The following is a 27,423-nucleotide window of genomic DNA, read 5'->3' as shown; positions in this document are numbered from 1 at the left end:
ATATATAAAAAATAAGACATTGTTTGGATTGTAAAAAAATACTGTTTGAAAAGCACAGGAAAATAAAATTGTAATTCCAAAAATTAAATATTTTTTTGAGCAAAATAATTGAATGCTATATCACTCACGTTTAAGAAGTGATGTGATTGTACAACACTAATACCTGGGGAATAAACTCGATTGTTGAACATAAGGAACTCTCTAAAAATACACAATATAAAGACTGCTACTAATATATACTTAATTAAGTAGTTGTAACGCAATTACAACATCATGTGCTATGTTTCAAACGTTTTGCTTAAATTGCAAATGAACTTTTAAGGATTGGGTTAAGTGCTTTACATATACCCAGTGGCAATGGTCATGCAAACACCTGGAAACATAAATTCAATATCAGAATTGCATTTGTAATTGTATCGTAGTTGTACGATTACGCTGGTTTGCCTGTTAGCTACAAGGATATTTCTAGGCATAATTCAGTCAAATTACTGTTACAATTTTGCACTCTGTCTTTTTAGTGTTTTTGCCGTCGTGGCTTTCTCATCGTGTGTGTGAGCTGTCATAACAGCATCATCACGCATGTCGAGCATCACTCTGGGCCATGAGGCTTGTGTTGCAGCCACTTGGCTAGAGAAATAGCCATCGCACCCGTGGGCATGTGTACAGCCCCCAGTGCTGAAAAATAATTCCTGATATTCTATTAGTATTGTATAATTGTATAGCAGTCGCACATGCATAAACAATAAATAGAATTACTTTAACGTTCAAGCTTACATATATATTTTTTAATCTCCCAGTTGAATCCGTTGGTTTAAAATAGCAAGATCATTTGTGTAATTATTTTGAAATCATGAGGTGCACTTATTCATCACCAAACAATGCTCCACATGAGCCTTAGCAGCATCGTTAGGAGGCTTGAAATGTCCTGATTATGATGTTTATAGCGACTGTGGCAAATCCCTGCCGTGGAAGGGGGAGGCCTGCAGATTGATTCCCTCGCTGTACACCCCCCGGGATAACTTAACACCGTAAGCGGATTAGCCACCTCACACCAAGTTACGGAAAACCTGCAGCAGCAGAACGCATTAGGTAATCTAAAAGCGGTTAGCCGGAGATGATTTGACCTGTAGTGTCGAGTACCATTACGTAGGGCGTCATCTTCCACTTGGTTGTCGCTACTCGTGCACAGCCGTGTAACAACAAAACTGCGTGTTTTTATGTTAGTCATGGTCAGTGTAGGATGGCAGCCTTCACGCGGCCCACTCTGTTAAGTGAGAAATCACGACGAATGCTATCAACGAACATCGATCATCAATCTCCTGGTCTCCAGAGCAACAACACAAGTGCCAAACCTGATTTTTAATGCGGTGTAAAACTGAAGCAATGGATGGTCACCCCATTTCTTAAAACATAATATCAAGTTTTTGTTGATACCACGTGCCACTCGGTATTAAAAAGTTTAGGTGATTCCTACTCAAACGAGCACTTGGAGGTGGTGCCCATTTACAGTCCTGAGCCACATTCTTTATCGCAGGGGATAGTATTCAGAGGGCAGCCGCCATTCACTTCCCCACGAAGTGCTACTCATTTTATCGACTTCCAAAGAATCAACCCCCAACCACGAATTTAGCTCGCAACCTCACAATTGTGAGCTGCTCATTGTACCGCTGAGCCACCTGGCCGGATACTCAGTATTAGACCATGAGAAAATCGCTGAAAAATTACTTAACAGAAAATAAAAATGTTGAGGTGGGAAGAAACATCCCCGTTTGTTAAACATTATTTAAAAGACCTGACTGAAAAACACGCCCGTCTTTGTATACTCGGTTACTTTACACATGGGCGATCATGCGGGCGATCGGTCGTTCGGCCAGACTGTTGCATTTTTAACCGGGTCCTCAAGCCCGTTTGCTTATCCAAACAGCGCTATTTGATCTGCCGAGCGACTCAGGTGGTGCGTCCGCCTGCGGCGCGTCCATCCCGTCTTGCGCGTTGAGTCGCAGGGAAGGCATCGTTTTGTTTACTGTTTGCGAGTCGGGACGAGGGTAAACCGCTCCGGCATGTTTGCAAGGTGCTACCCCTTCCTCCCCTCCCCGTTTCTGCAGCGTTGCACGCGGCCGCGCTTTCCGGTCATGTGAGCACGGTGCGTCTGCTGCTGGCCCACGGGGCGCAGGTGGATGCAGCCAATGTCATGAAGCACACGCCGCTTTTCCGCGCCTGCGAGATGGGCCACAAGGAGGTTATCGAGACCCTGATTGAAGGTGCGTGCGTGCGCACATACGCACGCCCGTGCGCGTCTGCTCCACACTGCTCCCCACCCCAACCATCCACCCCCCTCCCGCCCCAAGTTAATTTACCCTCTCAGGGCATAGAATATTTATAAGTTAAATGATTAATGTGCTGTGTTTGGATTGTATTGCCTGTCAAGTTCATTCATAAAATTATATCCATTTTTTAAGCAAATTTACATTGCCTTGAGAAAACCACCTTACAAATGTTTTTCCATTAAGATACGCAGTATTGAAATGTAAACAGATCTGTACGTAATTCCTCATGATATAATTATCAATATTTATGCGTATTAAGGTGCTGCGTAGCAAGATAAAAAATTCTGTCACATCCTCCTTATAGTGCAGACGGGAAGATGATCTCTTTCACACAATGCATGGTGCGCCATGTGCTTTTCCACAAAGGGGTGCTTTTTCGGGCATATGTGCGCATATATCTATGAATTTGTATATATGTGTATACTGCGCGTTTGCATGTATGCGACTATGCTTTGTTCTTATATGTTTGCATGCGCGTCTGCTTGTATGGCCACGTGCATTTGTTTGCGTGCTCATGTGTCTGTGTTTATGCTCGCTCACGTATGTGAAATGCAAGGCGGTGCGCGGGTGGACTTGGTGGACCAGGATGGACACTCCCCTCTGCACTGGGCAGCTCTGGGTGGAAACGCAGACATCTGCCTTATCCTAATTCGGAATGGCATCCACCCAGACGTGCGGGACCATGTGCGTCGCACCCCGCTCCAGTGTGCTGCATACGGAGGCTATATCAACTGCATGGTTGTTCTGATGGACAGCCAGGCTGACCCTAACATACAGGACAAAGAGGTGCGTGTGAGCGTGGCGCTCCTGAGTGCGAGCGACATCAGCACCACAGCTGTGAGGTGTTAACAGTGCAGGCAAACACCGCTGCTTCAACAACACTGCCTCACACGCACTGAAATTCTATTTCACAGGTTGTCCAAATTATCCAGACGATGCCACTTGTGTGAGATGCCAGCACTGGGACTTATCACGCAGCAGAAAAACGTTATGCTCTTGACCGGGTTACAGAATCATAAATAAGGTTTCAGTGGTCATCTTGCATTTTAACAATCACTGTCGTTTATGTGACATCCCAGTGATTGCCATGGAGTATAATTAAGACAGTTGAATATTATATGTGAGCTGTTGCAAGAGTCTAAGTGCTGTGGGGTTTTGATTAATCTGCCATTGGATATGGTTACCAACAAGCATCAGAACTGCATCAGGGATTAAACAATGTTTCTTTTCATCAAAATATTATAAACCATAAAAATATATAGCCGATACATGTTTGCTCATAATGATATATTAATACTATAAAAGGTGGCATCCACTGCTTAGAAAATACACAGACCTAATTTTCCTCCAAGAGAGTGAAAATGTTGCGTTGAAATTCCTACTGCTCCCATCAGCAGATAGGTTAGCATGACAAAGAGATCATTCCATCGGGTGCTTTACAATTGTACTTGTATACAATTTAAGACACGATTAATTTAATTAATTGTACTTGGTCTAATTAAGCGGCGCTATTGATTATTGGTCAACTTAAATTTCCCGTTTTCCATTGATTGAGCACAATCCAGGCTCACGCTGCAAAGTGAAAGACATTCTAGGTTGCTCGTGATCATATTTGTATTGTTATAAAATGCATATTTTATATTATAAAATTGGCCTTTTAATAAAATACCACAATGCAATTCAGACCTTATAGTCACATTCAGTAGTGTCTTCATTCAAATACCATGAATATGCCATATGCATTTTACATTCTGTGTATTATTACAGGTATGCACTACTTGTATTGATGCGTGCATGTGCAGTAATCGACAGTCATTAACGTGCATCATGCAGCCACGTGTAACTCTTGAACTCGTGTATCTCCAGGGCATGACAGCGCTGCACTGGTGCTGCAACAATGGTTACCTGAACGCAGTCAAGCTCCTGTTAGAGTACGGAGCCTTCCCCAACCACATGGAGACCAACGAGGAGAGGTACCCGCCCCTTGCACCCGTCCACGACAGCGAAAGCCATCCATTACCAACATAAGTAGGGCCAGCAAAAATCTGCGGAATCACCCGCTTTCCTTAACAACGTTCAACATGTGATGTACTCATAAGTGACTTCGCTGTCCTTCAGTCAGACAAATACGTCTATTTCTGTGTGGATACATTTTTTTTACGACATTTCGTGCGTGATATTCCGTCGAGCAAAGACCGTGTACCCATTGATTTCTGTTCATGTTGGTAATAGTGGTTTATAACGAAGCAATTAGAGTTCATTTTATGGCAATTGCCGCAGTGTGCATTAGTGAATTGGTTAATTCATAAATTTTACGAATGTAGTTTAAAATTACAAAATGCAGTGGGACGCTTAACCACTGTATTTGAACGTGGCTTCAGAATGCCATATGGACTAAACGTTTAACGACTAGACAAATGCGGATGCTCGGTGGTAACCTACTGGAGCTTTGATCAGGGCAGCAGACGTTTTCATTTTCAGCAAATGCTAATTAGACATTTTGGAATGGCAGAAGACGAGTGCCCAGGATTCTCACATCCTATGCTGCTCGCAGTCACTGTCATTGCTTATTCACAGAGGCTTTTGCACCACCGGCTTTACTCGAGCTGAAGCTCACAAAGGGCCACGAGATTGGAGCGAGAGAGAAAGAGACCGCTGGATAAATAATGAATGACGAATAAATCATGCTCTTTCTTCTTTACTTTGTTGTGTTTACTGTGGCTGAAGGGCCGCTGAAATGAGCTGTTAGTGTATATAAAGAGGGTGCAAATGGCGATGAGCGTTATTCGTCATTTCTGATTGAATGTGACAGTCCGGTCAAACTTCTGAACTGGGGGAAAAAAGACTGCCAAAGAATGCAGGTGCTTATGAGTAATATATATGTATACTGTCAAAAATATATTTTTTTACATTATCGCAATACAGATTACAGTACAGCGTATGTATTCTTTTGCTGTCTGTATTATCCGTTTAAAATTACTTTGCCGTAGTATTTCAGAACCAATGAACTGCTTCCATGGGTGTGGGAGTTACAAATAAGCCCGCTTATAAGCACCAGCTCAAGCTGCAATGTGCATCATCATGAATCGCACACAGAGTATCAACATGAACACGAGTCAAATAATTTGTCTGAAGCTTCGTTTTTCTTAATCATTGTTTTCTCCATTGTTTCATGGAAATAATTGAATACTTATAAATGTCCAACAGCGTGCGTATTCCAGAATAGTTTTTAAATCAAGAAAAAAGATTGCCATATATCTATATACTTGAGCACACGTCATAGGAAATTACATCTGCATGTGGCAGAGAATGAAACTCGCTCATTATGCACTCAGTCACGTTAATATTTTAAATAGTGCCTTACCTGTTCAAATGCAGTATCCTTGAATGAGAACGCTGCTAATTGTATAATTACCATTGTTGGATATGACTACAGCGATGATCTGTGCCCTCAGAAAGCTCCACGATCTGTTGGGTCATTGTAACAAGGTGAAGCATCACTCTCACATCCTGCAGGCTTTGAGGTTGACTAATAGGGCCTGAGAAGAAAAGGCAAAGAGGCAAATGATTAGAGCTTCCATTTTTTCCTTTTGCAACTGCAGAGTGTTTGTTGTCAGCACATTAATTTCCTCCCTGAAATATTTGTCTCGGAGATTAAGCGCTGGTCCCTGCCAGGGTCGTATGTCTTGTGCACAGCCCCAATCTGAGCGCTCGGGGATGAGTAATTAATCTTGCCGAGCTGTTTTGGTCTGTAATCCATTTGTATCCCCGAGAAATAATGAGTGGGGAGTTTGTTTCGAAGGAGAAAAAAACAAGTATCGATAGTGATGTAAAACTCTTGATGGGAAAGGGATTGCGGTTTAATTGCGCAGCGCGATGAACGACTTACTGCCTGGGCTAGTTTGACGCCAGACTTAAATCCTACCGTGTACCTTGATGTATAATTTCAGTGAATGACAAGACAGAAAGGCTAAAAGTACCGAAAATACGGCTCGCCGATTTATACATAGAAGACTATTATATGGCTTCCATCTAAAATTATTGTGTGTGACAAATATGCTTGAAAATGTTAATTTATAGATACTCGTAAAATAATGGAACTGCCGTGCTTATGGAAGTTCAAAAAATGTGTGTTACTTAACAGTATGTTTATGCAATACATCAAGTTCTCCTGTGCTGTCCTGCATCTCTGCGCATACGTACTAGTGCTGAAAAGATTAATCTGGTTGTGTTGTGGTAACAATAATGTGCAGGTTCTTGTTTGTATACAGTATTTGCATGGATATGTTAATAACCTGGAATGCAGTGCACTAATCAGTGTAATTTTGAATGTTCTCCAAGATTAGATGAGGCCGTAAAAAACATTTTAACTTGTTTTTCTGCACAGTGCAAGTGGTACATTGGTAGAGCACTTATTTGGATGTGTTTGCTGAGGCATGCATGTAATGTGAGTGGTTACAATGTGTGCACGGATTTGTGTCTGAGAACCATTTCATAAGCGGCACAGAGATTAATCACCGAGGGAGATTGATTGATTGTCTGACATTGAACAACAGCCTCTGGTTTTCACCACGTGTTCTGTCATTTGGTCACAATCTCGGACACAGCTAAATGACTAAATAACCAGATCATTGATTTCACATTATTTTCCAAGGGCCTATAATATTGCCTGGAGACACTTTCTGCTGTATTTAGAAAATAAACAAAATATGACATAAAAACTAGATTATTGTTTATGGATACTGTTTTGTGCATTTTAAATCCAGTCATTTAAATGTTGTACTCCTGCGTAGGTTTTTGCGATTGTCCTGTACAGCTCTCCAAAGTGTTTTCGGGTTGTACCACACGTTGTTCGGCAAGAAGTCTGACAATTCGGGTTACGTGCAAGGAGCTTTAGATCAGTTCCTAAAGAAGCCTGGAAACACATCACACAGGCATTTGCAATGCTATTTTATCCCACGGTCCATCTTGTGTATGCTTATCATATCGTTCTGGCTGTTTAGCAACAGTGTCAGAGCTTGATCCCACCACCTTCTCCCCATTCACCTTGACCCTAGGTACACCCCCCTGGACTACGCCCTGCTCGGAGGGCACCAGGAGGTGATCCAGTACATGCTTGAGCATGGGGCCCTCTCCATCGCCGCTATCCAGGACATTGCTGCGACCAAGATCCAGGCCGTGTACCGCGGGCACCGTGTGCGCCGCTCCTATTTGGACCGGAAAAAGTTGCTCATGAAACACGAGCAGCTACGCAAGCATGCAGCCAGGTACTGCCCAGGGGTGGGGTGCGTCAACAACAACAACCAAAGGGAACGCAAAGACTGCAGTCCTATAATAACAGTCTGTCAAATAATCTCCTTGCTGAAATGCGTGTGGGGTGGTGTTTTTCTCTGTTGGCACTTCTAAGCCAGTGGTAGAAGTTCTGAAATCCTATGGGGGGGCCCAGTCTCTACATATGACAGCCGCTGTTGACGTTACTCAAAGTGTTACTCATATATTGACTCCAATTGTAAACCAAATGCTCTGCCATAGCACCACTTAGTCAAGGTATAGTAATAGTCTTGTATTTATCCAGGATAGCCTCTCTGTGTCTAAATATACATTTCTTAGAGTGGTTTGCTTTAGCGAGGAAATGGTGGGCCCTAAAGAAATCCCACCTATGATTGGGGGTGACATTCAAAAACCACATCTACAATTCAAGGCCACATTTTCTGTACTGCCATCAGTACATGCTGAAATCTGCACGATCCATCGTGGCCAGAAGTGAGTCTTTTAAGCTTAGAGGGTAAATGTGGGGTGGGAATAGGGAAGAGGGTGAAGGTTTGACTTAAATAGGTAATGACCCGAGCCCAAAACAGGCACATAGCACACATGCATGATTTAATGCAACATGCATCCTGTTAATGCAAGCCATTATTTGTTCACACCCATAGCCTTTACCTAATACCAGTGTCTGGTTGTTACGCCATGCTGATGGATATACATCCAGCAGCATGTGTAGCTGGGAACAGTGACATGCTCTACCCCAGTGAGAGTTGGCACGGTCACAATAGGTGACTTAAGAAATCCAAGGTGGGTCCAATGTGCGTGTAGCCGTGTACGTCAAACGAATGCACTCCAGGAGATTTGTGTAGGTCAGACATTTAAAGTCAAAGCTCTTGCTGAAAACAGCCCAATACTCTTTTTATTGTGTATACAAACTATAATATATAATTTACACGTGTACCTTTATACATCACATAAACAATCGACACACAAAAGGTAGGATGATGCCCAGCAATGCATAAAACTCGGGTCGTGACTGCACAGCACATTTATTTACTGTCCTCTTAATGTCCTATACCTGTGTATGAAACAGTTTGTGTGGGTCAGTGTAGGCATAAGGTGAACTGCTACTACACAGGAATAGGTGATGTCAACATATGGCATTGTATTGAGATTTCATAATAACAATAATGTACAGCCCTTTGTCAATTCCCTGCTTGGTGAAGACCTCATGCAATATCTGTCATGGGATTGTTTGAACACACTTCACCACGCTCGTCAGTGTGGGTTTGTATATTCTGGGTTGGTAAATTATAAGTTATGATGCCTTAATTAAATCTTGCAGGATACAGTCTTATCCGACCAGGAACACATAGGCAGTGAACTCAAGCACGTACACCAAGCTCTTAAGGCTAATGGTTACTCCGACTATACAATCCGCAAAGCTATCACTCAAACCATGAAGAAGGACCCTCTTGAGGAGCCTTTCAAAACCATCACTTTACCCTACATTGCGGGGATCACAAAAAAGATCTCCAAAATCTTGAATAAACACAAGATCCAGGTGCGTTTCAACACATTACATAAAATCCGTGATCTGGTTCCGTCTGTAAAAGATGTGATTCTGGACATACAGTACCCTGGTGTCTACAAACTAAGTTGCCTCTGTGGTAGTAGTTACATTGGAGAAACCAAACGACATGTCTCGGACCGCATTCGTGAACACAAAGCAGACCTTAAACACGGTAGGACCAACACCTCGGCCGTGGCAGATCACTTATAATTCAGTAGGCTCACATGACATTGACTTCTCCAAGACAGAGGTTCTTTACAAGCCGTCTGGCTACCATGAGAGATTCGTTCATAAGGCTATCCACATATACAAACACAGAGACAATTTCAACCGAGAAGATGGATTCTGGCTTATCAATCATTGGAAGGATTTGATAAACCATTTTGGGTCTTAATTGATTGTTCACGCTTAAGGTGGCTTTCAGACAGCATACATTAATTTTTCGTCTTCCCCCTCCTCTTTTCCGAACATAGATGGACTCGTCCATCTAAACAAACTGCCAAATCACTCTCCGTGGTGCTAACGTTTAAAAATAAATCAATATATACAAACCGCCACTTCTTTTAAATGTTCTTGCCGTTGGTTTTCACACCTGATGATGACTGCTTGTGTTGCAGTCGAAACGTTGTGAGAATTTAATTGTTTTATATATTATTATTTTATTGCTTCCCTTCAACGTGACTTTACCGAAAGAACCAAGAATATAGTATAACTGGTCAAAATAATATATTTGAATAATATTAGAATCATAAGATTTGACATGGGCCACAGCCTGATTGCTTTTGTGTGCATTGACATGTGAACCTTATGGCGGGACCCCGGGGTCCCATAAGCCCGCGGCTCTCGCGTAAACTGCGTTGCGACGTAATTTTATGTCTGTTGAAGGCGAACGATACGGCAATATATTCTTCTCGACGGGCTCTACACAATGCGCTAATCAAAGTTTAAAAGTTTTGTTTATGACTACGGCAATTTTGGCGACGAACCGGGGTGCTTGGTAAAGAACGAGAGGATTGATTTCTGGTGGGTCGCGGCGTTTATGTGCGTGGTGGGACGGAGTCGCCAAAAATAAATTAATTACGATGTTGACTTCTGTTTATTCGGGACCCCGAGGTCCCGCCACATGGTTCAAGTATACAAAGAGTACAATTGCAATGCTGCGGACAGTATTATGACAATCAAAAAAGATAACTCTTGTATGTCTAAGACTTAAGGATTACACATTTTTATAAATGTCTCTTCACGTAACATGGTACAGCATCGGGCAGCACATTGCCTCGCACTGCCGATCCACAACAGAGAGCAGGTGAAAGGCAGCAAGTGGAGGCTGAAAAAGCGGCTCGATAATTATCAGCGCCCTTGATGCATCATATGACAATGATGCAATGTAAATCCTAGCAGGCAATGACGGCATCTGACGTAAATTACAGATGGTGTCTTGAGTTATCGCCTCGGAGCGCTGTACACGTTGCTGTACTCGCAGGCTGAGCTCTAATGCAAGTCATGGAGTGGGAATGTTTATCAGCGACTGAGTAAAGCGGTGGCAGCTGCGCTTCCCTTGTGTTATCTTGACAAAACAATTGAGAGTAATGGCACGTCCACACCTCTGTTCATTCTTCAGCCACTGAGTAGTAATAGGACAGGACAGATGCCCTCTTCGATATCGGTGAGGCTGTCTAATGTTCCGTGGGGCATGTCAGTTTGTGGCTGAATTGTGCTCTATGTGCATGTTGTTTAAGCACATTAAATCCATTATGGCAGAGTGGATAATACTGGCAAGATATGATTTCGTAGTGTGTTTACATAAAGGGCTGCTACATTATCCTCATCTGAACCAGTAGTTATCCTTAAAATTGCAAGTTACGTCGTATATTTTGTGTTAGCGTGAAATAACTGTTTTGCATTACCTGTATATTTTTTTGTTTTCGAGATTACCATGTACAATCATAGAGGCAGATTCCCATTGCCATCACAGGGAAAATTATAGAGACAGTTTTTTTTTTACCAGGTCCTAAAGATATTAAATGATGCCAAAATAGTACTCATGCTTGTAATGTTATTTCACATATACATATATATCTGAAGCGTACATTTGTCAGTTGTTATTTGGGAGATCGATAACAGTTAAAATCTTGAGATCACTAAGCTTGTGAGATGATATTGCACTCAGCATCAACCTACAACCAGTTAAAATGCATCCGGTTCTTCATCAATATTGAATATGTTTTATCATGATGCATTTAAAGAGAGTTTTTAAAGTTCAATTATGAATATAGTTTTCCACATTTCCAGTGATTTCAAACTTTTGCTAAGACTCAGGGGCGAAGAAGCGATGCTGCAGCTGAATTTACAAACCATTGGGGTTACACAGATCTGTGTCAGGTGTTGCTTTTTAATTAATGAAAACACGCAAAACCCCTCTAAGCTGCCAAGGCTTCAATTTGAATATATGTAACAGCTGCAGAAATAGCTTTTAATTAGCTTGTTTAATCTCTATAATAAAGCCTAATATGTGTTTGCAGTTTGGTAAATTACTGCACACATGCTTAAGAGAGGCCCCACTGAAACAAAGCAATATTAATCAGCTTACAAAGTCTCCAAAGGCTTTTGTGACTACGGCATACAGATTGAATGTGACGAGCGCACAGAGGCATCAAATGAAAAATACCACATCTTTGTTTTTGTGTTGAATTCTACACAGATATAAAAGCCACACCTGGTGTCTCGACTGTTCGGTAGGGGGCTTTTTGATTTTCTAGAAAATGTGACACTTCATTTGCAACTCCCCTGGCTCTCTCTTATATTTATATGATAGCCGTCAATTTATTTTTCCCATGTCTTGTCTGCCGTGGCATATGTTTTGAAAATGTAATATTCCAGACGTTGGCGTGGATACACAGCTCATTAGCTGAATGGATTCACTGTGCAAATAAGAAAACTTCTGTTGTTATTTACAGAATAGCTATACTCTGCTACCGAGTTTTACCAAAATTAATTATGAAAGTTTTCAAAGATACCATTAAATATATACCAGAGCTAAAGGTCAGTGGGGATTTATTCGAACAAAAAATATATATGCAAACCTCACCTATTCGAAGTAATACCGGGAGCGGGGAGGGGCTTGATAGTTGGAAGATTAACCTTTTTGTGAATATGTGAAGGCTTTCACATGGACACGTGTGAGCTGTAACTGACAAAAGCTTAGCAAAGGACACAATGTGAAACGTACAATATGTGCTGGGTTTTTTTACCAAACTTTTTTGACATATAAAAGGTGACATGTAACACCATGCTTTTTAAATACATTTTATATTTTCATATACTTATAAATAAAACATATTGCTGTACAGTTAAAAAAATGTGAAAAGTTTAATTTCTGAATATTTGATGTGAGAATAGACGAGGTTTGCCTTTACAAGCTATCTTGAGAATTCTGGGACGTTTATTGGTATCCTTTGTTCATTGTGGTCCCACCTATTTTTTAAGTAACAGAAAGCGTCCTTTCTAACCCCAGCAGGAAGAGAGAGGAGGTGAACAGAAGAAAAGAGGCAGAGCAGCAGCTATTGAAGATTGGAGAAAGTGGTGCCGAGGCCCAAAATCAAGAGAGGCTCGCGCAGCAGGGGGTCCACAGGAAGGAGCCTTGTGCAGAGACCACGCTTGAAGGAGGAGAATGTGGTACGATAAGCTGAAGCCTCTGTGTTGTAAAATAATTGGGTCAGCAGTGGAAGCACAAAATGCGTTCGTTTGATGACCGATCGACCGCGGTTATATTATTATTTGTACAATTTGGGGTTTTAAAAGGAAGCTTTGAATGAGATGAGCATTCCTTCTTGCGAGGCGGGCTCTGTTATGTTGCTGTAAATTGTGCATTTACTCGTGCTTGCACATGTCAATGGGAAGGAAACATTTTCCGAAGCTTAATAACATAAAATGTGTATTTTGGCTTATGATCTAAAAAGTATCTTTGGCAAACTGGAAATGGTGGCACTGTTTAACTGGCCAAACTATTCAAGCGGCCTACACCAGTGCTGTTGTCGTTTTCTCTCAAAGGACGACACGCTCGTGAGCAGGAGAGAGCGAAGCAAGCACCGTCTGCCACGGGCACCCGTGGTCCCACCAGGTCTGGTGCTCCAGAGAAGGCCCCATCCAATAGCGCTGGTGGTGAGGCACCAGAGAGAGCTGATGCAGCCACTCTGCATCATTCAGCCTCTGAGGGTGAACTGCGGGCATCTTTCGCGGGCCGCGGAGCGACCACCAAAGCGAAAAGCGTCCAGCAGCTGCCTCAGCCCGACACCGCCAGTCCGAGTCCCAGGAGCGGCAGCAAAGACCCGCCGCCGCCTGGAAGCGCCAGCGGTGGCGGCGGTGGCGGCGGTGGCGGCAACAGCAATGGTAGTAGTAGCATTGAGAAACGCAGCTCGGCTGGGAGAAAAAGCAAAGCTGGCGACGTTGCAATTGGTAACCAGGTGAGACCAGAGAAACAGTCTGGTGGATCACAGCAGCAAAACAGTTGTGAGGATGCAAAGAAAGAGAAAAAGCACCATTCAAAGTTTAGAAAGGAGGGCAAAATGTGTGCAGATGGCAGTGGGTACTGCTGCCACAAGCACTCGTTGGGTTTGTGTGGACGGACCTCACCGGTTTTGAGCAGTGACAGAAGGGATGCCAAGCATTCACACAGAGGCACATGCAGTGAATGTAAGTATCGGCATCCAGAGAAGACGGGGAAATCAAAAAGCACGCATAACAACTTGTCAAGAATAAACGAAGATGCTGTACTCGGAGCTTCGGCCCAGAATCGAACATGTTCGGCACATGGTATGCAAATCCGGCCAGAGAACGACGAAGAAATACCTCACGTCACAAAAACAGGTCAGAACATCGTGTTATCTGACTCTGCTTATCATGCTGTGCTTTCATTGTTTTTAGTTTACATTACAAACCACATTTTAGTATTTTCATTTGTCCAAATTATTTAATAGATGCTCTGATTTGATATCTATAGCATGTAAAATCATTTTAAAACTCGCGGTCTCATTTGTGTCCATTACACTTTCAGAATCAGCGAAATCGTCGCCACAAATTTGCAAGAGAAATGAAAGAGATTATCCAAGAGGAGGGGGTGGCGGCACGTGGGAGGCTGGAGGCAAAGGTCACGCGCTGCCCATCCCACACGGCTCGAACATTATGGAGCTGGCACTTGAGGTGCGACTGCAGATCGTACAACGGGAGAGGAGGCGCAAGGATCTCTTCCGGAGGAAGCAACAGGCGGCCACCCTCATCCAGAGGACGTGGCACAGGTGAAAACAAACACCTCCTGTGCCTGCATAGGGTCCTGTGGTGGGTGCCTCCTTGAGCGGGGGTGCCACGGTGGCGAGATGTTAACTACCTCGCCTGGTATACAGGAGGTCGTGGGTTAGATCCTGACCCCGTCACCTGTATATTTGGAGTTTGGATGTTCTCCCAGTGGTCGTGTGGATTTTTCTCTCGGTCGTTCTGTTTTTCCCTCTACATTTCGAATCATGCATTTAGATTATTTGGCTGCTTTACATTTCCACATGATAAGCCACTTCGTTGAGCTATAATTTTTGGCCAGATTGCTTCTGAAAAAGAGCTATATAGCTCAGTGGGCCTTACCTGGTAAAATAAAAAAGAGTTTAAATGACTTGGATAGCAATCCAGATTGTACCATCTTGTCATTGGCTTCAAGCAATAGTGACAGTTTGGCAGATGGGTGTTCTGGCTCAAGTCTTCATGGAATTTTAACAATGCTCAACTGCATATCATTGACAAGATTCCACAATGTTGCATAATCTCTATGCAAATAATGGCATTCTGCTACTTTCAAATCTTGTGCTTTTGTGCATTTTCTCACCTGTTGTAGTGACCACTCCCCGTGAATTTTGATCAGTGTTTGCAACACTACCAGGTTTTCTAATATATTTGGCACCAATGCATTTTTGCTCACGTATATGTAACTGCTTAAATATGGTTATTGCGGAGCCCCTCACAGCCGCAGAGCACTCGCCAGCTTGGCACGTGAGCACTACACCATTCCAAATCGGTACGCCTTGGGAGATGGTAAAAGCCAAACAAGGCAAGTGTCCCGGAACTGAACATGTCACGCTGCATTTGTCTTGATCACACGATGGATGCGTCGTGTCTCCTTGCCGCCCCCCCTCCCCTTCCGACGATCCCCTCTTCTAACACTCCAAACACTCCCAGCCCCCCCACTCCCACCATTGCGTGGCACAGCAGCTGTATCATGCGTGCCAAGTTCCTTTGCACCATGCCTTGCACTACCCGTGTCCCCATGTACCAAGACGCTGCTGTGGCACCAGCGCTCGCTCAGGCGTTCCTTTGTCCCATGGTGGCTACAGCGTGTGTCTCTTGTTTTTTGCATTATTGATTTTGTATTTTTTTTCGCTCCATGTGAAGTTGCGGGGCTCTTATTTATTAGCGAGCGGCAGCGCAGCAAAAGGCAGTTTTCAGTTAAGTGGAAATAATTTCTTAAATAGCATGCTCTTTTTACTGCATAGTTACTGATTACAGCTCTTATGGCAAATACCCCAGAAATAATTTCACTGAAACTTGGTAGTTTTTGGATTATTAAGATAAAATAAAACAATGACCACTCTCAAGTAATTCCTATTATCTTTTCGTTCTACAATGTTATCCTTAAATGTGTTTTTTCAATTCAATATGTACATACCCATCAAGAAATGTAAGTATGTAATTACATTCTATATTACAAAGGACTGCCTGTGTATTTTATATGCCACCCATGTCAGTTTCCTTTCATTACCCTCAGGTACAAAGCACATCAACTGTGCGTGTCTAAACAAGCGACAAACACAACACTGTCCAGAGTCAACAAAGCCAAGACGATAAAGGACAAATCTTCCGAGCAGCAGAGCAATGGCCAACAGAGAGCACTGGCAAGCAGATCTCCTGTAAAACGCGCATCAAAGATCAATGAGGAAAAGATGAAGCTTGGCAGCAGCAGGATAGCAGACGGGCCATCAGCAGTGGGCAACAGTCACTCAGGGATTCCCGAAGGTGCTCAATCGAACGACTCCGAGATGGCTCCCCATGCACCGCTTTGCTCTGATCCTGATGAGCGCTGGAGAAGAGAGATGGCCGCTCTCACCATCCAGCTCGCCTGGAAAAGATTCCATGCAATCAGGGAGCACAGGGAGCCCAGGCCGCACCGGTCGACCAGAGGACGCTGCAGCAAAGTGGCCCCTCGGTGGGATGCACGGGCGAGGGCAGCAGCACAGCTTGCCCTGATACGGCGCGTCTACGGTAAGAGGCAAGCCGCAGGCAACCTATGTAGCACAGCACAGCCCCAGCTAGTGTGAAGGGTACATCGGCAAGCTAGTGTGAAGGGTGCACAGAAGTGAGGTAGGCACTAGTATTGAAAGAATAGTGCTAATAAATAAGGCAATAGGACTACAGATGAGCATCTGCTAAATACGAGGTATAACATAGTTAGCGTGCATGCCTAATGCAAGCAATGCACTTGTTCTGTGTGAATGAGGATATATAGAAATCTAATTGCGACTCTGTACTGTGTGTAGCACATTTTTGACATCAGTGGCCACACGTGTAACTTGTAAAACATTTGTTAAATACCATTTCGTTGATTCAAATTGAAAAGGGAGTCATTATGCCCTCAGAACAGCTGACACGTTAAGGCTTAAACATTTTGCCCTCATAGAAATTTTATAACTCATTTAGTAGAGAATCGGAGAATGTCAAAACCACATTCCCTCAAAAAAATACATAACTTCCATGCTCCGGAGCATCGCTGCTTTGCTGTGAAGTTTGCAGCCACTGGGCCGCAAAGTGAGCAGAGAGGCAGCCGTCCGAGACAGGGTAGCAGAGGGGTCATGGGTGCGTTTCCTCCTGTCACTTTCGTTGAAGGCTGTGGACATATAGATTAGCGGCCTGCGTGAAAATCCACCGCTCGACTCTCCCATAAGCTTGGCGGCCTTCCAAGTGCCACTTGATGCCTTGTCACATCCTTGTTCAGATTGTCAAGAAGCCTATCAGCTGGGTCTATCACCTGCTGCGGCCTCGTGACTGGGGGGGGGGGGGGGGTTATATTTACTTTATTAGCGTCTCATCTTTATGCGCCTTCTTTTACTGTTTTCTTACCCTTGGACCCCACTGCCATTGCTTCCCGCCACATCTTAGTTTTGTTTGTATATATGTATATATTTTTTTACTCGTGTTCTTATGAGGGGACTGACCACAGGAATGTGAAATTCCCATCACTGGCTCAGGACCTCTCATGGACACATGAGTAGAGACAAAATAAAAAAATATATTTTTTTGGGATTTGTATAAAGTGTTGATGTCAAACTCATACCAATGGTAATGTTAATATTCAATGTGCTTGTATATAAAAACTGCATTTTTGTCTTGATACACGGATGGCCCACAGATGTAGCATGTCTGCATTCACATCACAATTTAATTGGTTAGAGTGTTCATGTCAGACACTCTATTTGCTTTGAAAATTATATCGACGAACATTGCAGCCTTTAGAGGGGATGGTCCACTGAGTAAAATGTTGAAATACAATGTCCACATGCGGGATTATTGACACGAAAACATTTAAAGTCACCCCAAGCACAACATTTTAAAACTGAAAACCAATGGCTCTCTTCTGAGTGATCTGTATTAATACAAGGAAGATAGACTTTAAATATATACACGTCACACGCATAACCATAAGGGGCTACTTATTTTGTTCGAAGAAAATGTGCAACAAAATTACATTTACTTAAAAAATGGTATTCGGTGATGGTCATGTTATATCTGCCATTCTGACCCCTTGATTCCAGAAGTTATTAAGGAAAGCCTTCAGAACCATGTCGCTGCATTTTTGAGATGTTATCCCTCAGCAGATGCTTTCCAATCTTTGCTTTTCTTTTCCTTTGCCGGTGCCCTCTGTGCCCCCGCGTATCCCTTCCTCCTGGCTGAGAGCACGACATGACACGTGATGGCTGTTCCTCGCAGGCGAGCCTCAGGGGCCATGTGGACAGCGTATGCCCAGGGCCTCCCCCAAGGCGAGCCTCGCCAGCCACTCTTCCCTGCGTGCCGTGGGTAAGGGGATGGATGCGACACATTCCCCCGAGATGGTGCAACGGGCGCACAACATTTTTACATCTACCACTCGTGCCAGAAGCTTGCTGCGAGTGACGACAGAACAGAGAAGAGAGGCCAACTTTTGTTTTTCAGGGCCGTGATGAAGGTGGTGCGTTGAATTTCAAAGTTTGAAGGACACAGGAAGGAAGCACACAGGACGGGTTTAATGCAAACTACAATTTTCTTCATGTCAAATGTATAGCCTTACGTTACATGCTGTGCACTAGTCACTAAACGTATATTTTTCTGCCGGGGTTATATTTTTTGTTCGTATTTGACAAGCACGCACCACAATGTTCATAGAATGCATCATATGAGAGGCAGACCAATATTTTCCTCTGAGGAGCTCCCATACAAAGCACCAAACGAAACTATCAGGAAGGCAATTTCCACCACAGACCGACGATCAATGCTTTAAAACGGGTTCTTTTCCCCAATGAATCATCTTTGATAGTTCTGCCTGTAATCGTGCAGTTGAGAAATGAGCACGTTAATGCAAACACAATAGTTTGGTAATTATATAATTAGGGATGACTGTTTAAGCCTTCAGCCATTTAACGCTCCTTATTAAATAACATCCATTGAGTAATTAAGGAGTCCTCAAACTCAAAAAATATTTACAGAAGAAAATAAAAACTGTCATGAGCCAGTTTTTTTTTGAGCAAGCAGCCTTTAGAGAGACACTGTGGTTATGAAATCTTAAGGTGCTGCACAAATAATGCATTCATGCCGTTGCTCTGGAGCAAACTCGCAAGGGCACAAAAACACATTGTGGCACAAATGCGTATTGGCAGGGCGATGCATATTCAAGGGAATACTGCTCTCTCCAGACGGAGCGGGGAGGATTTGGATACTGAATGCGGATTAGAGGCTATGTTTTATTGATTGTGCTCTCGCTTCACTGTATTCCCAATCTCCCAAATATTAGGCTTTGTTATGCTGCAAAAACAATGTGATATTATTCGGTGTGCGAGGTGTGCAATGTGATATTATTCGGTGTGCAATGTGTTATTATTCGGTGTGCAATGTGATATTATTCGGTGTGCAATGTGATATTATTCGGTGTGCGAGCGAGGCACAGCGGCACGCAGGCTGGGGTAGGTTTCGCTCGGCGTAAAGACAAACTTGCTGCGAATGAAGTGGAAGTCCTTCAGATTACGGGTGACGGTGGGTCATTGATGGAGTTTGCTGGGTATTAAAATTGAGAGGTTCCCGTAGCTTGAAGGGTGTCGCAGCAGGTGTGAATTTATATTTGTCTATATCTTCGCTGGAGTGTGGCGTTCTAAATTATTCACGATGTCATCGCTGCGAAATAGAATTTGCTGCCCCCTGCGCTGCACCTTTCTCCTTCAGTCAGGCTCCGGCGTGAGTCTCCCTGGCCACAGCTGTAGAAGCGAATAGCGCACTGCACACACAAGGCGCCGGCACACACACACACAAAGACCCCCCGTATAGCCTTAACAGGCTGTTGGGGCAAGTGCTCTATGAAGGCCAGCAAGGCACACAAGGGGATGGGTGCCAGCACCACTCCCGGCCACCTTTATCTCCCAAGTGGCGATGTTTACACACTGCACCAGGTACTCATTTGAGGGCGAGTTGACCTTGGTGAGGCCCAGGACCGGTTCAGATAATCGTCACTGGTGTTGGCCGTGAGCGGGAATTGAACTCGGGTTACCGGGTTTGTAGTGCAGCTTGCTACCTGCTACACTACTGCTCCCCCAAGCATACACACACAGCAGACGCGCACACATACAAGCACGCGCACACCCCTCTGCTCTTGCCTGTAGCAGCAGCAGCACACCCCCCAGCAAATCTTGTCCATGTCCCCTAGAGACCCAATTTATAATGAATGCAGACTTTTTTTACAATTATTATAACCACTTTGTCATTTGTCTATCAACGAGGCGTGTGAAAAGAGATGTTTTGGGCAATTCAACAATCGTAAGGAGAGTACTGAGCATTCGAAACGTTTAGAAAATTATGTTTTACTTTTCTACAACACATTTATTCTCCAATGAATAAATGGCATTCACATGATGTACGTCTCCAGATTCCTGTAAGTCTTGTACATGACCACATCAGCATTGGCTCTGCAAGGAAATACGGTTTGGAGAAAATTCCCATGCAGTGAACCAGTGTTGTTGGTATTTTAGGTAGTTTTTTTTGCGAATGGATGTACATGTTCGTCTTGTTTAGGAATTGTCTTTTGTCCAATGACCTAATCCAGAATACATGACGTGACTGTGACCTTCCTATACATGACACTGCACCGGGCATTATATGAAGCTGCGGCTTTTGTTTTATGGGCCGCAATGTGGTTTCTGTCTTCGTCAGACTCTTGCATGCTGCGTGTGCAAGGTGAACGTAATGTCACTGGGAGTCACACTCTGTGGACTTCGACTACTCGCGCTGCGGTTTTGCTCCTTTTATACATAAAAAAATGTTAACTCTTTGCGTCAAACGGGTGGGGCTAGGCCTCACTTTAAATTCTTAAGGGTTTATTTGGAAACAGATGTTCATTTTGGCTTCCCCAATGCACATAGCCAAAAACAGCAACTTTCCGAATGCCCAAACTTGTTTCTCGCTGAATAAAAACTGCCTACGTAAACAGTTGGAAAGATCATTTGCATCCTTCCCAGGCACTGTCTTGACATTATGTACAGCAATAAATGCCCTCCCGTCAGGCCGGAATACCTTTTTATGGAGACGTACATGGCTATTTAATGTGTGTGTCTAGCCCCGCTGCCGAGTGTATTTCAGCATGAGTACTAGTCCATAACAGTGCTGTCAAGTGCTTTGCCGCAGTCATAGTCCATGAACATGCATGTCTTGTCTTTAAAACGGAAACACATAAAGCATTTTTACAAGGCACTTGCGCTCGCACAGAATGAGGGCAAGAAGGCGGATGGCTGACTATGATGAATGCCCAGGCAGCCAGGCCTCGCGGGTCCGCGCTAAGCACGCTTGTAAACAGTTTGTTTCTGTATAGGTTTTTATGGGCGCAGCGTTGGGTGGGAGGAAGCTGCTTATTTCACCCGGCTCTATTACATGTCAGGGGAGGTTGTAGCCAAGGGCAGAGTGCTAACACTCCATCATAGTGGCACTCATCTGAACTCACGCCACCGTGCGGCCGCTGCACGCTCGCACAGCGGCGATGCAGCCCAGGAACGACGATGGCTTTCTGCGTTAAATGTGAACATTGTTAGACAACATCGTGGTAGGGGGGGGAGCCGTGATATAATTAGGAGGCGGGCACCTTTTGCCGCAGCCATACCAAAGTGGCAACGGAACGAGGAACTGGTTAACTGTAGCTCTTTGCTAATGAGTAATTAATTGGCCGAGATTAAATATTCACAGGATTTTGTTTTCATCGAAAAAAACTGGTTCCCTGGGTAATTAATACGTATTCTTAGTTAAACTCAACACTTAATGTTTTGTTTTCATGTTACTGATATGGGTAATAATGCTGGTTCATTAATTAATATGGGGGTTACCAAAATAGTTATGTAGCAACTGCAAATGCAATTTTACAAGGGCTACAATTGCAGGCCTGTCAAATAATCTGCCAGGTCAAAACGTCAAGTCGCATTTGTAAATGTATATATTAACTTAATGGTACTGGGCAGATGGCATTGACAATAGTACATCTCTGCCACCAGCTAAGCTACTGCCAGCCCCCTCGGTGACAGGACTGATAAACCCAGAACCCCGTAGCTCCCCCAAAAACTAGTGTTCACTGCTGAACAAGCGGCACTTCCAGAGCTCAAAGGGAAGGATGTAATGTGTGTAGCGGAGAGGAGGAGCTTTGAATGAATCATAAAATGAGAGCCAGAAGCCCCACATGTCCAGCCAAGCGTATTGTGGCCTGCATTCCAGCATGGATTGCCCCCACCTTCCCAGACCCCACTCGCCCTCCTCCTCCCCCCTCACACCCTCCCCAACAGTTGCAGGGCCTTACTGTCATTTGCAGATGGCAACATCTGATCGTTAATTGGCTAATTACTCAGGAACTGTCAGGCAGTTAGGGGGCCCATGCTTAATAGCCTGAATGATTTTCACCTCGGGAGGAAACTGCCAGCGAGGCTGTGTCAGGTTTGTGCACTGCAGCACCACGGGCCCCACACAGAACATATTTTATCCGTACCAGACTGTCATCTAAATGTCGGCCCATTCAAATTAAGCAGGCCAGCAACGAACTCTGAATATGCAGGCAGAGGGTGTTTTTTTTTCTGTTTCCGCGTGTGTATGTGGCCGACTGCTTAATCAGGCAACATCCGTGCTCCTCACACATTGCGATGCGTCTTCCTCGTAACTGCACATCACACAGCATACCCACGATTAAGATGCTTACCCGCTGTCACTCAACACCACCCCATTGCATTCACACACAATTCCCTTTGCAGTATTTTCATTGAATGTTCTTTTGATTTACAAAAACATTTCCCATTGATCTTTCCATTATGTAGTTTATTTGAAGATTTGAATCCGTGTATCATTCTTATGTACTAATTCACAGGAATGATTAATTTCACAAGAAATTAATCATTTCTGGATACTTTGCATGATTATTTCAATGTCCAAAGAAATGGTGTTATTTGGAAGACCAGGTTTCAAATGGAATTGTCATAATTATACTTTAAGCTGCTAGATTTGAATTTTTTTTCGAATAACAATTTTAAAACTTCAGGGAGGGAATATAAATGAAGCAAACACAAAATTGTTGCCACACATTTCAGCACTTTTGCTTGCCAAGTTCACGTGATTTTGTTGCTGTTATATGATGCTGCTTGCCATAATCTTTGCATTTTTGAAAAAATCAAAAAAATTTCCAGGTGAATATATAAACATTGTCTTGGGTTTTTTTTGTCCTTATTAACCACAGGAGCAAAATAAGCTCAGCCATTATTTGTGAAACACTTCTCAATGCTTTAAAAATGCAGTAGCATTGTCAGAAACCTTAATGTGATTGGCTGTTTTGATACAGTGCACACACGTGTGTCCCTGTTGCAAATGTCTGTAGCGCCGTTGTGTGCAAGTGCAGACAATTCACTGCACGTACAGCTGGAAGCCACTAAATGCTTCCATGAGTGCCAGATCATGTGTCCTGTTGGTCAATGGAACTCCCATAGTTTATGGTTTGGGGCAAACATTTGTTCACCACCTTTCCACGAAAGAGCTGCAGGCAACTCTCATTAACGAGTTTACACAGCACCAGCCTTGCCACTTAACACAGACATTTGTGACGCCGCATATGCATGTCGCCAGCACGACCCCTCCCATCGCCGGATCCAATTGAGAACAAAGCTCAATGTGAACAATGGATGCAAGCAGACTGTGATTCACTGCGGCGAACGTGACCACTGGGGACTCGTCTGCAATGTCGCAAAAAACAAGCACCAAGTGATCACCTGCATATCTGAAAAATATGTACTGTATAGGCCATCTACAACATCCTAACAGTGCACATCACAAGTCAGAGTAGTATTTTTACGTATACCATGCCTTGATTTGATTATCGTTTAATCTGTGCGTGTCCCCCCCCCCTGCCCTCTCCTCCTATGCGTTTTCTCAGATGGCGACTTGCTGGAGGCTGTCAACAACCCACGCCAGTTCTCCTACAACATGTCGTCAGCGCGATCCGAGGTCCTCTCGACGCGCGCCAAGCTGCCCTCATCGTAGCCGCCTTCGTGACGGGGGGGGGGGGAAGAGGGGAAAGGTGGTGAAGGCGGCGGACAGCGGGGACAGTCGACGTGGGGCGTAGAGAGAGAGAGAGGAGGGGGGGGGCTGCGGAGGCCAGCGCGTCCTGCATGGCGACGACTGCAGTCGGTGCGATTCTAGGAGACTAGTTACTTGTGGTGTACGAGGATTTATTTTGTTTTTTTACTTTTGATGACAAACTGCTAATATATCAAAAGTACCTTTTGTAAATGATGACTTTCATAATGTAGACCTCGTGTAATTGTTACAAAACACAGGTACGACAAACATTCTATGCAATTGATCTCTTTTATGCATACTTTCCTGCAAAGCACTACATCCTTTGAGGACAAACGTTTTTACCTGCCGCAGAAACTTTTGAAATCAACCGTTTTATTGCCAAAAATATTTTGCGCGATCATATATTTTTCAATACAAACTGTTAAGAGGCGGCAAACGCCACCAGTGCTTTCCCAAAGGACAGCCTCGGAGGAACGCTGTACACCGGTAATAGGCAGGTTCCCTAATTAATGTTGAATTGTTAAAACCGGGCAGGTGAACAGCACATTTCAGGCATTGTGAATGGTCCAATTGCGCTCTGGGGACAGGACCAGATTGAGTTTGGATCAATTGCAATGCACAGAATGCATGCCTTACTTACCTATTCTCGCAATTGATTGTTAAATTAGGCCCGGGGGCAGGTTGTTGCCCATCGCCGGTGTGCACTCATTGTAAGCAGTCTCCCCTTTCGCGTCAAGCCGCTGTGAAATATATCCGGAACGATCACGGTGTCTTTCACTGGTTACATACAATGAAAATCCTGTTTAGGTAGAGCACAGCTTCCGGTGGCCAATCATACAAATTGCTTCCCATTTTGTGCAGCCTAAACTGTGCAATAAGGGACACTGCACGCTCCGTTACATATGAAACATGGCCGCAACATGTGCCGGCCAGCGGGGGCCGCTAAATGAAGGAGTGGTGCACACAAACGCTAAATCAGGTTTTAACAGAGTTAGTAGTAAAGTCTGCCTTAATCAGGGAGCCCAGGATTGATGGAGCAATTCCGCCATGGGGGGAGAAAAAGTCTTAGCATATATTATTTATGCATGATGAAATGAGGTTCATTTTCTGCATGTACGTAATACATATATCTGCCTTTTTGTAGTGTGATTGATTGAGAATACTTTTGAAGGTTGTAAATCACAAGTCCTTGGCAATTTTTAATGTGTCCCTTTAAAAAGCCTCTTTTTTTTTTGCTTCATTTTTATACGTTATCAATTTTTAAATTTTTATTAACTTTGTAACATGCTTCATACCCACACTGTAATGATTTGTATGTGAAACTTTTCATAAATGTTCCTTTTAAAAAAATAGCTATTTTATTTTTTTGGACTTCATACATCTACGGAAACCATAACACTGCTTGTTTTGACCTTTTTAGAAATTAAATTTGTCTTTTTTTCACTTGGCTTGAAGAGTCGTCTTAACATAGATGGAGAGGATACTGCTCTACGGTGTATCTACGATGAATTCATATGTCTTATTTATTTGTTCTTAATCGGGTTTTTTTTGTACCGTACTTCTGAACATGACTGTTTCACCCAGTGCTATTTGTTTGAGATAATTCTTGACATAATAATGAATGTTCCACCAATGTTCCACTACTCTCAATGACAAAAGCAGCGGTTTCGGATGGTATTTAATATCGAATTTACAGCAGCTACTAAACATTCCTTCCAAGCAAGTCTGCTTACAAGTCATAATTCGTCTCAATTATTTTAATATTTAAACAAACATTTACAGTTTTCAAAACTTCAGAGTGACTACAAATCAAGCTGGAGGCATATTTTTCAACACCAAAGTTTATTTGTCAAGTGTTCCTGTTGCAGTGTATAATGATATTGCAAAATTACAGTTTTAGGTGAAGCTATACTTCACTGGTGATTAGCAGGTCCCAGACTCAGCAAGGTCACATTTGAGTAAAAATAAATCCTAAATGTTTCGTAATCGTATCATGCGCAACCTTTTTCCTGTATGTCGCTGAGCTCATGTCAAACCTGGCTTTGAGACATAAACACGGTGAAGTTGCACTTCAAGTCGGTCTTCCACTGCTCCCAGCAATCTGCACCCCCTGCATCCTGTTGAGGACCGACAGAGAAAATGAACAATTTAGAAAAAAAAAGCAAATTGGTGCCCTTGCATAGATCCTCGGAGAAAATGCGATGGAAGAAAGGAGGAATGGTTCAAGTAACAAAATCCCGTTTGGCTCAGGAAAGCCTCCCAGCAGGTAGTGGTTGCTTCGGTGCCGCTAAATAATTTAGCAGCCAAGTTCAGTGGATAAAGGAGTTAATAATAGGGCCAGGTAGCCGCTTTGCCCTTTTTATAATAGGCTGCAAAAACGCATTCTCTTAAATAATGTTTAAACACTGTTTTTGCCGTCAGCCAAGGAGGCCACCAATTTGCTGTATGAATCCGGTAAGAGCACTTAACACTGGGCAAGCCCCGAAGTTTAATAAGGAAAGTTTGCAGTGCGTTAGCATGGCAGAGAACACACAATTCTTCATCTGGACATTGATTTTCGCTGGCGTGCTTTGTAGGTCAGAAACATCAATGTCATAAGCATATCAAACGCTCGGCTGCAGTGATGTGCAGGTACAAAAAATCTGTCACTCACAGTTAGCTGCCTGGGAGAGTCGAAGAGACCTTTACAGACAAGACTATAAATGTCTTCTCCTCTGCCCTCCCCTTTTCTTTTTTTCATTTGGCATTACAAAGTACGCAGAGACATCAGAGGGACCGAAAACCTTTAAACGTGGGCCGTTTAGCGTTGCCCCTTGATCCAGCAAATATGGCGTTTCAGAGGGGAGTCCCAGAAACAAAGAGCACCAACTGGTTTCTGTCGCAGCGTTTAAAGGGTCTTTGTCATGTGCTTGCATGTCGCTGCTTTTTAAAGCGACATAAATCGACCACTGTACTTAATTTGGCCTTGCACTTTCCAGTAATAGCACTTCTTTCCTTTCTAAAAGTGGAACTACCTGGTTTAGCTCCAAATGAAAGGTGTCACACTGGTATGCGATATATGCTTTTAAAGGTACAGAGGTATATTTTAAAGTTCAAACACTTCTACAAAACAAGTAGGTTTCTTTTGCAATGCTCATAGGCATTTCATTAATGCAGAAAAGCCAAATTGTCGACAATATTTAATCACTGACCTATAAAGCTCTTTTTCAGAAGCAACCTGGCCACAAATGATAGCTCAACAAAGGGGCTTATCATGTGGAAATTTATATTCTTGGTTCTTTCGGTAAAGTCATGTAGAAGGAAAATAATAAAATAATACAAATAAAGAAAATTTTCTTGCTGTGGTTTTCACACCTGATGATGATTGCTTGTGCTGCAATCGAAACGTCG

At 43.4% G+C, this 27,423-nt stretch overlaps 2 protein-coding genes across 5 annotated transcripts in view; one reads left to right on the top strand and one right to left on the bottom strand.

Moving 5' to 3' along the window:
* Nucleotides 1-25,476, top strand: part of INVS (inversin) — a 69,755-nt gene extending 44,279 nt beyond the window's left edge. The window contains exons 9-18 of one of the 4 annotated variants that reach the window (XM_032946069.2): nt 2,106-2,261; nt 2,884-3,113; nt 4,194-4,300; nt 7,385-7,594; nt 12,680-12,840; nt 13,216-14,031; nt 14,219-14,459; nt 15,971-16,464; nt 18,187-18,273; nt 23,888-25,476. In XM_032946069.2, coding sequence (XP_032801960.2) covers nt 2,106-2,261; nt 2,884-3,113; nt 4,194-4,300; nt 7,385-7,594; nt 12,680-12,840; nt 13,216-14,031; nt 14,219-14,459; nt 15,971-16,464; nt 18,187-18,273; nt 23,888-23,994 — 2,609 coding nt within the window. In that variant the 3' untranslated portion in view covers nt 23,995-25,476. Of the gene's footprint in view, nt 1-2,105; nt 2,262-2,883; nt 3,114-4,193; nt 4,301-7,384; nt 7,595-12,679; nt 12,841-13,215; nt 14,032-14,218; nt 14,460-15,970; nt 16,465-18,186; nt 20,353-23,887 lie in introns of those variants that run through there. The other 3 variants (XM_032946070.2, XM_032946068.2, XM_032946067.2) reach the window with 3 other exon arrangements.
* Nucleotides 25,477-25,858: 382 nt separating this feature from the next.
* Nucleotides 25,859-27,423, bottom strand: part of TEX10 (testis expressed 10) — a 48,036-nt gene continuing 46,471 nt past the window's right edge. The window contains exon 16 of the mRNA XM_032946071.2: nt 25,859-26,150. Within this exon, the coding sequence (XP_032801962.2) occupies nt 26,064-26,150 (87 nt within the window). The 3' untranslated portion in view covers nt 25,859-26,063. The remainder of the gene's footprint in view (nt 26,151-27,423) is intronic.

Source organism: Petromyzon marinus, chromosome 4 (assembly GCF_048934315.1).
Source record: "Petromyzon marinus isolate PM22_M1 ecotype Great Lakes invasive population chromosome 4, UKy_Petmar_22M1.pri1.0, whole genome shotgun sequence".
NCBI lineage: Eukaryota > Metazoa > Chordata > Hyperoartia > Petromyzontiformes > Petromyzontidae > Petromyzon > Petromyzon marinus.
Note: the sequence above shows the minus strand (reverse complement) of the source record. Positions and strands in the feature narration are given on the sequence as shown.